The sequence below is a fragment of the Sitophilus oryzae genome, unplaced genomic scaffold (assembly GCF_002938485.1).
Source record: "Sitophilus oryzae breed Bouriz unplaced genomic scaffold, Soryzae_2.0 scaffold_1660_pilon_pilon, whole genome shotgun sequence".
NCBI lineage: Eukaryota > Metazoa > Arthropoda > Insecta > Coleoptera > Curculionidae > Sitophilus > Sitophilus oryzae.
This window is the reverse complement of record NW_022146348.1, coordinates 466,158-478,323: the sequence shown is the minus strand read 5'-3', so window position 1 is coordinate 478,323 and position 12,166 is coordinate 466,158. Positions and strand designations below refer to the sequence as shown.

The following is a 12,166-nucleotide window of genomic DNA, read 5'->3' as shown; positions in this document are numbered from 1 at the left end:
TGGAACATGCGGTCAGACAATGTCTTGTTATTGTTTTAAATTATAACGAGTGCGACACGAGCGATAAATAGGTTGTCTGTCGTAACGGTCGTTCTCTGACGACTCTGACGAGAAACACAACACTGTCTTTCGTTTTTCAAGTACACCTGAACTCTCCGTATCATAGCCGGGTATTTTTTTATTTTAATGAAGCTATAATTAAATCAAAAATATATCGTATTTAAACTTTTTTATATTTTATTAAGATTTAGGACAGGTTTTTTTAAATAAAAGTTTAGAAAAAACGTCTTAGAGTCCAAAAAGGATAAAAATAATAAAATACATGTTGTAGAAGAAATTTTATAATCGAAATTATGTAATTTTTGAAATTAATAATAAATTATTAATTTTAGTCAAACATTTACAACCCCCAATATTAATCAAAACAGGATCTATTCCACAGATATAATAGAAAAAGAAATATATGATTGTTGTAATTTTTTTTCTTATTACATTTATTTAACTCGGTACTGTCATTATTATACCGGGTGCGTCCCAAAAGTGGCTCATCCCCCATAATTTTTTTATATTTTCATATAAAAAAAGAAGATTTAGTATGTTAGTATATGACATAAATTAGGATTGATTGACGCATTCAATTGTTTTTGGTCACTTCCTGTTTCACCGGAAATGACTATAACTTTTAATTTTTAAACGGCACCCTCGGTATATTTCTACTTTATTCGATAGAAATGACACTCTGAATAGAATGACATATCATATGTCAACTTTTGACATTTTCGCATATGGTTTAATTGTAATTGTAACACGCGGTTCATAACAATTTGACTCGAAATACCAAGTGTGTGGTATCAATATATTCATAAAAAAAATGCTTTGAAAATTGACATATGTATGATTAAAAATACGATTTGTACAGCTTTTAACCGGCCTAGACAAGACACGAAACCCATTAGACGATCAAAACTATTTTTCCAAGGCTCCTTGATTAAAACTTAGTGTTTTTAACAACAACATGGCACCCTGGATTGAAATTTAAAATACGATTTGTTTTTAAGCGACAATGTCAAAAGTTGACATATGATATTATGTCATTCTATTCAGAGTGTCATTTTTAATCGAATAAAGTAGCAATATACCGAGGGTGCCTTTAAAAATCAAAAGATGTAATCATTTCGGTGAAACAGGAAGAGACCAAAAATAATTGAATACGTCAATAAATCCTAATTTATGTCATATACCTACTAACATACAAATCTGTTTTTTTTATCTGAAAAAATAGGGTATATTAAAAAATATTGTTTCATAATGTAATATCATTTTAAAATTCTTGTATGTTATTTTAGATTCTGAAGATAATTTTAGAATAAACCGGAATATATTTTTAATAAAAACATTATTAATTATTAACAGGGTTATTATGATTTTGTTACAATGTAAGTAAGTAAATAATGTAATGTAAAAGAAAAAATTCAGATTTTACATTTTACTAAAATATTATCTAAATAAGCGCCTTTCTACAACAACGCCACTGACTCCCAATGGGTAAATTGAGAGTTGCCTACCGGTCGAAAGTCGTTTCAAGACTTAAATGGATTATTTAAGTCAAATTTCTTGCAAATTTGGCACTGGCGAACCATATTTTATAGTTCTTGAATAGAAAAAGTTAATAAAATAAACACTTAAGGACTACAAGCTAAGAAAATGCGTTAATACAGCCGAGGACATAGCGGCAACAAAGCCTTACCGCACACGTGCGACGCGTACTACAAGGTAATAAATGAATGAATAGGCTCCCTCGCCTCTAATCGGTGTTGTCATATTGTAAAGAGCTTATCCTTTATAAAAAGGAACCGACTTATAATTTAGTAGTATAAGGACTATTTAATATATTAATTTTTTTTATATTAAAATGTAGTATTAATATCTCAATATATGTGTACAACAAGAAAAAAAATATTGATAATATTAAAGACGTGACAACATAGGCTGGATAAGGAAGGCTCGATCGACTGTACCCAGAAGTAAACATGTGTACAAAAAAGATTGTTTGACCGCGTTGAGATGTAAATAGTGTAGTCTATATTTTATTTTAAGTCTACGGTCCTTACACATTTTTTCCAAAACTTCGAGATTTGTTTGAGAACCACTGGATCTTTTCTGGATTTTCTTTCTTGTAAATTTAATCTACTACCTATTTTGCCATATTATCAAGAAATTATTTTTTTTAAATAAAAACTAAAAAAAATTCCAAAAAAATTTTAAAAAATTTCCGAATTTTCAAAAAAAAATTATTTAGAAAAAAACCTCATAGACGTGTTTCTGGGGTTGAACAATACTACCAGTTAAGTTAAAATACTGGCACGTATTTCTGGGACACCCTGCATAATATAACATATTTTACGCAAAATTGTAAAATTTCCAGCGATTTTGTGCCTAAACGGTTGACTTTTAGCGAAAATTTTCATGAAACCTTTTTTATAGGAAATTTTATTCTCTTTAATTTTGCTCTCCTCAAATTTTTGCGAAAAACGCATAGTTTTCGAGATATTCACAAAATACCGATTTTGGGCGCCATCTTGGCAAGATGGCGACACCGCGCGCCGGCGGCAAGTCTGCAAATGTGCATTTTATGGATTTTAGTTAGGGACCCCAAAACCTAAAAACCTGCAAAGTTGCAAAACTTCCGGACTTTTTTCCAAGCAAAAATCCCCAATGACTGAACTAAGTGGGTGAACCATAGACTTAAAATAAAATATAGACTACACTATTTACATCTCAACGCGGTCAAACAATCTTTTTTGTACACATGTTTACTTCTGGGTACAGTCGACCGAGCCTTCCTCATCCAGCCTATGTTGTCACGTCTTTAATATTATCAATATTCTTTTTCTTGTTATACACAGATATTGAGATATTAATACTACAGTTTAATAAAGTAGGTTTTAATATTCCATAGATGTATTAAATAGTCCTTATACTACTAAATTATTAGTCGGATACTGTTTAAAAAGGATAAGTTCTTTACAATATGACAACACCGATTACAGGTGAGGGAGCCTATTCATTCATTTATTACCTTGTAGTACGCGTCGCACGTGTGCGGTAAAGCTTTGTTGCCGCTATGTCCCCGGCTGTATTAACGCATTTACTTAGCTTGTAGTCCTTAAGTGTTTATTTTATTGACTTTTTCTGTTCAAGAACTATAAAATATGGTTCGCCAGTGCCAAATTTGCAAGAAAAATTTGACTTAAATAATTCATTTAAGTCTAGGCAACTCTCAATTTACCCATTGGGAGTCAGTGGCGTTGTTGTAGAAAGGCGCTTATTTAGATAATATTTTAGTAAAATGTAAAATCTGAATTTTTTCTCTTATATTACATTATTTACTTACTTACATTGTAACAAAATCATAATTATAACCCTGTTAATAATTAATAATGTTTTTATTAAAAATATATTCCGGTTTATTCTAAAATTATCTTCAGAATCTAAAATAACATACAAGAATTTTAATATGATATTACATTATGAGACAATATTTTTTAATATACCGGGTCGTCTCAAAAGTGGTTCACCGCTATAACTTTTTTATTTTTTCAGATAAAAAAACAGATTTGTATGTTAGTAGGTATATGACATAAATTAGGATTTATTGACGTATTCAATTGTTTTTGGTCTCTTTCTGTTTCACCGAAATGATTACATCTTTTGATTTTTAAAGGCACCCTCGGTATATTTCTACTTTATTCGATAGAAAATGATAATAGAATTCTGAATAGAATGACATATCATATGTCAACTTTTGACATTGTCGCTTAAAAACAAATCGTATTATAAATTTCAATCCAGGGTGCCATGGTGTTGTTAAAAACACTAAGTTTTAATCAAGGAGCCTTGGAAAAATAGTTTTGATCGTCTAATGGGTTTCGTGTCTTGTCTAGGCCGATTAAAAGATGTACAAATCATATTTTTAATCATACATATGTCAATTTTTTCAAATGGAACAAGGGTGACTCGTTAGCATATTTGGAAAAAGCATTTTTTTATGAATATATTGATACCACACACTTGGTATTTCGAGTCAAATTGTCGTTATGAACCGCGTGTTACAATTACAATTAAACCATATGCGAAAATGTCAAAAGTTGACATATGATATTTCATTCTATTCAGAGTGTCATTTTCTATCGAATAAAGTAGAAATATACCGAGGGTGCCGTTTAAAAATTAAAAGTTATAGTCATTTCCGGTGACACAGGAAGTGACCAAAAACAATTGAATGCGTCAATCAATCCTAATTTATTTCATATACTAACATACTAAATCTTGTTTTTTTATTTGAAAATATAAAAAAATTATGGGGATGAGCCACTTTTGAGCCGCACCCGGTATAATAAAGACAGTACCGAGTTAAATAAATGTAGTTTTTATTTTATCCACTTCCTATCACCTTCCTTGCTTTAATGGAACAGATTTATGTTTTCTCTAATTTACATAATAAGACATCACTTAACTAGAAAAAAAATTACAACAATCATTTTTTTTTCTCTCCCTGTCGCCGATTCTATTATATCTGTGGAATAGATCCGGTTTTGATTAATATTAGGGGTTGTAAATGTTTGACTAAAATTAATAATTTATTATTAATTTCAAAAATTACGTAATTTCGATTATAAAATTTCTTCTATAACGTGTATTTTATTATGTTTATCCTTTTCGGACTCTAAGACGTTTTTTCTAAACTTTTATGTAAAAAACCTGTCCTAAATCTTAATAAAATATAAAAACGTTTAAATACGATATATTTTTAATTTAATTATAGCTTCATTAAAATAAAAAAAATACCCGGCTATGATACGGAGAGTTCAGGTGTACTTGAGAAACGAAAGACAGTGTTGTGTTTCTCGGCAGAGCCGTCAGGGAACGACCGTTACGACAGAGACAACCTATCTATCGCTCGTGTCGCACTCGTTATAACCTAAAACAATAACAAGACATTGTCTGACTGCATGTTCCAGCTATTTATGAATGAGATGCTCAGTCTATATTTTATTTTAAGTCTATGGGGTGAACTAAGAAAACGGAAGACAAATGCAATTGACGACCGCTTTATTGTCCTGAATATTTTACGAAATCGTAGAATTACAGCGTTTCAGAATCAACATCTGCTACAAGCCGTGTGTAGAACTCAAGTCAGTGAGACAACAATCCAACGAAGACTAAAAAGAAAACAGCTTGTCTTCAAGGAGGCCTGCCACAGGACCCCAGCTACTTCCAAGACATCGTCGAGCACTTGGGACTAGTTTTTAGTGGCCGTTTTTTTTTGCCGAGAAATTAAAAACACATGACAAAAAATTATTCTAAAAGGAACCAAAAGTATTTCATTTGTAATTCTATCGGGTAAATAAAATATGAATTTTAAAATAAATTCCACTTACCATAACTTTTGTTGATTGAGCATCTTTCTTAGATACTTCAAGGTTATTATGAACTGATATCTCAATGTCTGGAGGGCTTATATACCAATAATTGCAGTCATTATAATAAAGCAAATCGTCTTCATGCTGCGATTTAGGATATTTAGTTACTTATGCACACACAAACAATAACAATCCAGTGTTGTAGAATATTTATACTATTATGACTAACGAATCCTCATACTATTTTATGACACCAGCATTATGTATTTACTTATTTTACTAAGGTTTCAAATTAAGAGTAATGGCACCTCCAAAGTAACTATACTTGTATTCATTCAAAACTTCCCAATATGGCGGACTTCAGTATAGGAGGCTTAAAAAACGAAAATCTCTAAACTGGAATCGACTGTACTTCAAATCGTTCAAATTGATAATCTGTGGTAAATCCAATTGAACTCTGACACTTATATATCCGATATATATCAAGTTTTGATATATATTTTTGTTTTCATTTTTTATGTAAAACTGCATTTAGTATCAAGTAAAATCAAGAGCTCAAGCAAATATTTTTATTTCAACTTAATTATTGTTGCTTTGCACATAATAGGAACAACATTAAAACGAAAATATATGAAAAATCTACGGAAATTCTAAAAAAATAAACAGAACTTCTAAAAAATAAACAGGAATTCTAAAAATAAACAAATTCTAAAAAATAAACAAAAATTCTACAAAATAAATGGAAATTCTAAAAAATAATCAGGAATTCTAAGAAATAAACTGAAATTCTAAAAAATAAACGGAAATTCAAAAAAATAAACAGATATTCTAAAATTAACAACAAACAAATTTATATGATTTATTAATTTTATTAATGGTAAATCATCGACAGATTCGTCAGGGTCACAATCAATTGATACTGTTTCTGGCAAAGTTTTTGGTACATTTGAATTGTCCCAAATCCAATCAATATTATATTTTTGTTTTTTTCTTTCTGATTGTTGAGTTTTATTTTTTTATAAATATCATGATATATATCAAGGTATAAATATCATGATATATATCCGATATACAGGGTTGTTCACCACATACGACACGGAGTATTGTAGCTAAACGATTAGATTTTTACAAATTGTAAGTTTTGGGTTCGTTGAAGGACTATTAGAGCTACAATTTAAAAATATTTTTACAAGATACAGAGTGTCCCAAATAAATAAAAAATATCAAAGTTGTATTTTTTTAAATGGAACACCCTGTATAATATTCTATTTTTGGATTCTATGATTGAAATAAAGGTAAATCTGGTTAAGGTTTATCACTCTTAAACCTTACCGTTTTTGAAATATTTTCAATTTTGTGAAATTGCAGTAAAAATTTTAAGGTTTAATTTCTCCAAGGGTATCAAAGTTTTTAATACTAAATTTATACTGAAGTTTAATTATTGATCAGTTATTGTGTTGCAATAATAAAAATAATACTGCCTCATACAGAGTGTTTAAAAATTTATTTTAAATTATTTCTAGCTTTAAACGGCAATAACTTGTTTAATTTAAATGGAACACCCTGTATATTTTAGGAGAATCAAATGCACAATTTCATTGACCATCAAATTGTATTTTTTTTATCAATCATTTTTACCAATCTCTTCAAGTTTTCGTAGAAAATGCATTTTCTAATAATTTAGACCTCATTTATCAATATACCTATGGAATATTGACATTTTACATTTTAGATTGTTTTTAAAGCAACAAATGTACAAAATGTACAGGTGCTAAAAACGATAATATTACCAGCCTATTTTTATACAAAAATAAAACTATTTAAATCTGTATAAAAGACTATAGTATACCATTAATTAAATATACCACCAGTATTTCCGCCCAAATATTAATTAATTGTGTTAGTTAATAAATTATTCTAAATAAATGGGGATTTAGAATCAGAAATCAATATAATAATAAGTTATGAAAATGAACGTCTCTGTTGTTATAAATAAGCATTCGTCAAAAAATGACATAAAATTTTTAAGGTGTTACTTTTTACCACACTGTCTAATACACATACAAAATTCAGTTTTTAGTATTTGGAGCAATTATTATTAATCAATTCAAGGCAGTCCATTAATGTAGTTTGAATAATGGAATCATATTAATTGGTCCTTTTTACAAATATTTAAACATATTTTTTATTATTTTTTAATGACATAAACGAACTATATCGACTATATTAGTATCTATACCCTTTAAAAATTTGTCACATCTTTAAAAATAATCTAAAATGTCAATATTCCATGGGTATATTGATAATTGCGGTCTAAATTATAAGAAAATGCATTTTCTACGAAAAACCTGAAGACATAGGTAAAAATGCTATAATATAATTTGATCGACAATTAAATTGTGCATCTGGTTCTCATAAAATATACAGGGTGTTCCATTTAAATTAAGGAAGTTATTGCCGTTTAAAACTAGTTATTATTTAAAATAAATTTTTAGACACTCTGTTATAAGGTAGTATAATTTTTATGGGTCTGGTACCTTTTAGGTACATCAAAACTTTAAAATTTTCTATACAGAATTGAGAAGAGGAACACTTCTAATGACATTTTCTAATAAAAATAGTGCGGATCGTCCATAAATAACACGAACAACACCAAAAACAAACCCCCCAAAAAGAATGTTGTAACCAATGCAATCAAAACTCCGGCCGACGTTTTTCCCATTGTGATCCTCTTCTCAACCTTTAACACAGATCAAAATATAATATCTATTCTTATCAACTTAATATCGCTACCCCTATTTTTCAAAATTAATAAGAAAGTATAAATAAAACAAAATCCGGATTTTCAACATTTCATTGTTACCGCCAGCGATACAAGGCGATATGCGCAGACGCGAGCAAAAGACAAATAAACTAATTCTATGTCTTCTTTGTCACTCTTATTAAACTTAATAGAGAAAACTTATATATAATAGAGAAAATAATACAACCAGTAAAACACATTCTCTTTCATCTGTCATAATTATCGCATACATTGACAACTTATCGTAAATTTAACCTAAAAATAATAATTTTAAGTATCAATAGTGAAGTGATCTCAAACATTTAGCCGACGATCCGTACTTAAAACGTTAAAATATTAATTGTAGAACATATTAATATCAAATTTACATCAATAACTTCAAGATTGACGATATACCTAAAAGGTACCAGAGCCATTTTTATTATTGCAACATAAAATTTAGTAAATAGAAATACTTAAGTACAATATTTGGTTTTAAAAACTTAAATACGCCTAGAGAAATAAAGCATTATAATTATTACTGTATTTTGACAAAAACCTAAATATTTCAAAAACGGTAAGATTAAAATGCGGTAAACCTTAATCAAATTTACCTTTATTTTAATCGTAGAAACTAAAAATGTAATAATATACAAGGGGGGTGTCCCATTTAAAAAAATACAACTTTGATATTTCTTATTTATTTGGGACCCTCTGTATCTTGTAAAAATAATTTTAAATTGTAACTCTAATAGTCCTTCATCGAACCCAAAACTTACAATTTGCAAAAATCTAATAGTTTAGCTACAATACTCCGCGTCGTACGTGGTGAACAACCCTGTATATCATTGATATATATCATGCCAACTCTGCATTCTACGATGTAAATATTTTTTTAACAAGCAAATATATTAGAATAAAGTTAATGCTGCAGTTACAAAACCTTAATGTAGCATAATAAATAAAACAAATTTAATAAAGGTAAAGAAAAATGACAAAGTAAAATTAAAGTAGAATAACAACGCAGAATAATGCAGATTCGAAAATTACTCTTAGAGGGGCCCTGTTGCTTATTCCATTAAATGCACATAATCTTTTAGGCGCTGTTTGAACTAGTAAAAAAACAATATCAAATTTAATTTGCTGTTTATTCTTCAACCTTTAGTACATTGTAAGTATACAATGAATTTTTTTTTCAAAAAATATCTTTTGATTACTTGATTTGAAATGTATAATATAAATCAATAGGTTTAAATATAGTAAAACACTGGAATATTTTTATTTAAAAAAAATTGACTTAAAAACCCAACAGTTTTTTTTTCTTTATAAATATCTTACCTTCTGTTGCTCTACTTTAAACGAATTATTAAACATGCCGTGTCCATCTGACAATGAATCAAGTTTGTTGACATCTGTTTCAGTAGAATCATTAGTTCTGTCAATATCATTTTTTTTCCTTAGATACGGAATAGTATCACCAAATTCATCATCGTCAGACATAGAACAAATATTAATAGATAACGTCAAGCGACTGAAGCGAGATATACTAAAATTCAAAACTGTCATATTTAATTTTAACACAATCACATCACAATTTACTTACAACTGAGTTTTACTTTGGTTTACTAGCACTAGATCTCCAGTTGTATCTTCATAATGGATACTTATTAATGAAGGGTTAGCAAATGTCACAATAAATCCTCCTAAAGAATCAAAGGCGGTCAACGCAACAACCGCTACGTCATTTAATAGGTTAATAAAAGTTTTGGTTAATAAAGTTCTTCGTAATTCTGGCGGGCAGACGCAAGATACGTAAATTACACTTTCTGCACAACGCATTCTAACTATCGGTCTCTCATCCTGGCATAGTGCTAAGTAACAAGGTAACTACAACAAAAATAGTTTAAAAACTTTATAACCTATAAATTAAATTTAAAAAAAAATGATACTAAAATAAAATCAGATAGACGTTATAACTTCACTTTTTAATCAGAAGACCGTCGTCTAATATCATCATTAATGGAAAACTTGCTTAAAAAATATAAATATTACATACATACCAAACTCTTTTCAAAAACTGGTGTACTGACAGCGGCACAAAAATAACCAATATTTTCTGCAGCTGATTGTCTTGTTAGGTGACATTTACTTGTACATAGTTCCAAAAATCTATTAAGTAATATTCGTTCTGTTATATCTGTTCCCAATATTGGTGCTAATTGACTCACTACCTAAAAAAAATACAATATAATTATTTATACTAAACAAATAAAAAAGAAACATTAGATGACGTTTACCTGCATGCTACTGCTTTTTTAAATCTGAAGATGTGTATGTACTCCCACGCTCATCAAAGCTGGCTGTGATATGAGTCAATTATCCATTTCACATCCAGTTGATGAGCGAGAGGCTACATGAATTGTTGAATATAAAGCAGAATATAGTGCAATTCTAAATTATCAAAATTAGGTTAGAATTATTAAAAAGTAAATTTAACACCCAAATTACTGTCTTGTCTACGTATTACGTCCAAACGAATTCACACGCTTTCTAATCATAACTATCCAATATTAAGTTGATATCAATGTTGCATCGCTCATCAAAGCTGGCTGTGATATGAATTTATATTAACATTTCACAACCACCTGATGAGCGGCACAGACATATAATGACTAGGTAAATTATTAACATACAACTCTTGAAAATTTTCAACTGAAGTCTGTGTTATCCCAAAACTTGTCAAAATGGCTGTGATACCTATTTAAAACATGGTACACAGCCAAATTGACACGCTATGAGCATAACTAATAATCCAAATGTCCATGTTTGTATCTTGATACTTCTGCTGCTGTATATCTGCAACCTAACTCATCAAAGTGGCTGTGATATCATATCAAAACCAGAATTCACAGCCAAGTTGACGATCATAGGGCACAAACACTTTGTCTTCAGATGAATACAAGTCCAACATTGCTCATCAAAGCTGGCTGTGATAGAACTTATAAATCTAAAACTGCCAACTCTGATGGGCAATGGCAAACTGAAAGCAAATCATTCTCATCTAAAATATGGCATCCCCTCAACATAGTGAAGAAATACATATCTCTTTATGAAAGACAAGGTAGTGAGATAAACAAATAACATCTCACTACCCATGTCTTTCATATAGAAATTGTCATCAATCCCAATACACTTCTCCATATAGAAAAAAATGATATTTATGTAATATAATAAATTTTATATAATTGCGAATGCGCAAGAATACCTTGGCGGTATAAAAACTTACTTTAATATCATAGCAAGGTGTAGCAGTCGAAATTAAAGCTAAAATTGTAGGACATATTTTAATTTCTGCTTCAAGTTTGGACACATATCCTCCATTAATAAGCTTTATTAGGGCTAATCTGGCACACGTTTCCTGATTAAAACTTCTGACAACAAAAGGAATTAAATATTCTCCTATTATATCTTTAAGGGCTGCAACTCTTTCTGAATTTTCAATAGCTTTCTGGGCAATATCAGGGGTCTGTTGAAGTCGGAACCGAAAAGTCGGAACTGAAACAAAAATAAAAAATATTAATTATAGGTAGGTATTTCCCATTTTAAATCTGAATATCAAATAACTTCAAAAAGATCACATTGAATAATGGTAATATTTACATCTAACAAAGTTTCAAATAAAATTGTTTAAAAAATACATCTCTCCTTAAAAGTTTTATATCTGTAAACACGCTTTCACTAGTCAGTACTATAACAGAAATAGATTTATTACTGGCGTAAATCAAAGTTAACAATAATGAGAAAATAAAAACACTAATATTTCTATGTGCATTTCGATAAGTTGCTACACTTACTCTTAAGAAGCCAGGCCTGTATGATAAAGGAAAAAGCGGCAAATGCAAAAAGCACGCGGTATTTTCCACCATTTTGATTCAAGCCGCAGATATCTTACAGGTTAACT

The 12,166-nt window shown here is 29.4% G+C and overlaps 1 protein-coding gene across 5 annotated transcripts in view; it reads right to left on the bottom strand.

Moving 5' to 3' along the window:
• LOC115880903 (serine/threonine-protein phosphatase 4 regulatory subunit 1-like) overlaps window positions 1-12,166 on the bottom strand; it is a 358,417-nt gene that overhangs the window by 41,292 nt on the left and 304,959 nt on the right. For 4 of the 5 annotated variants that reach the window (XM_030898233.1, XM_030898229.1, XM_030898231.1 and 1 more), the window contains 5 exons: window positions 11,492-11,760; window positions 10,266-10,436; window positions 9,809-10,092; window positions 9,544-9,751; window positions 5,442-5,567 (listed from right to left, as the gene is read on the bottom strand). In XM_030898233.1, the coding sequence (XP_030754093.1) occupies window positions 5,442-5,567; window positions 9,544-9,751; window positions 9,809-10,092; window positions 10,266-10,436; window positions 11,492-11,760 (1,058 nt within the window). The remainder of the gene's footprint in view (window positions 1-5,441; window positions 5,568-9,543; window positions 9,752-9,808; window positions 10,093-10,265; window positions 10,437-11,491; window positions 11,761-12,166) is intronic. The other variant, XM_030898230.1, reaches the window with a different exon arrangement.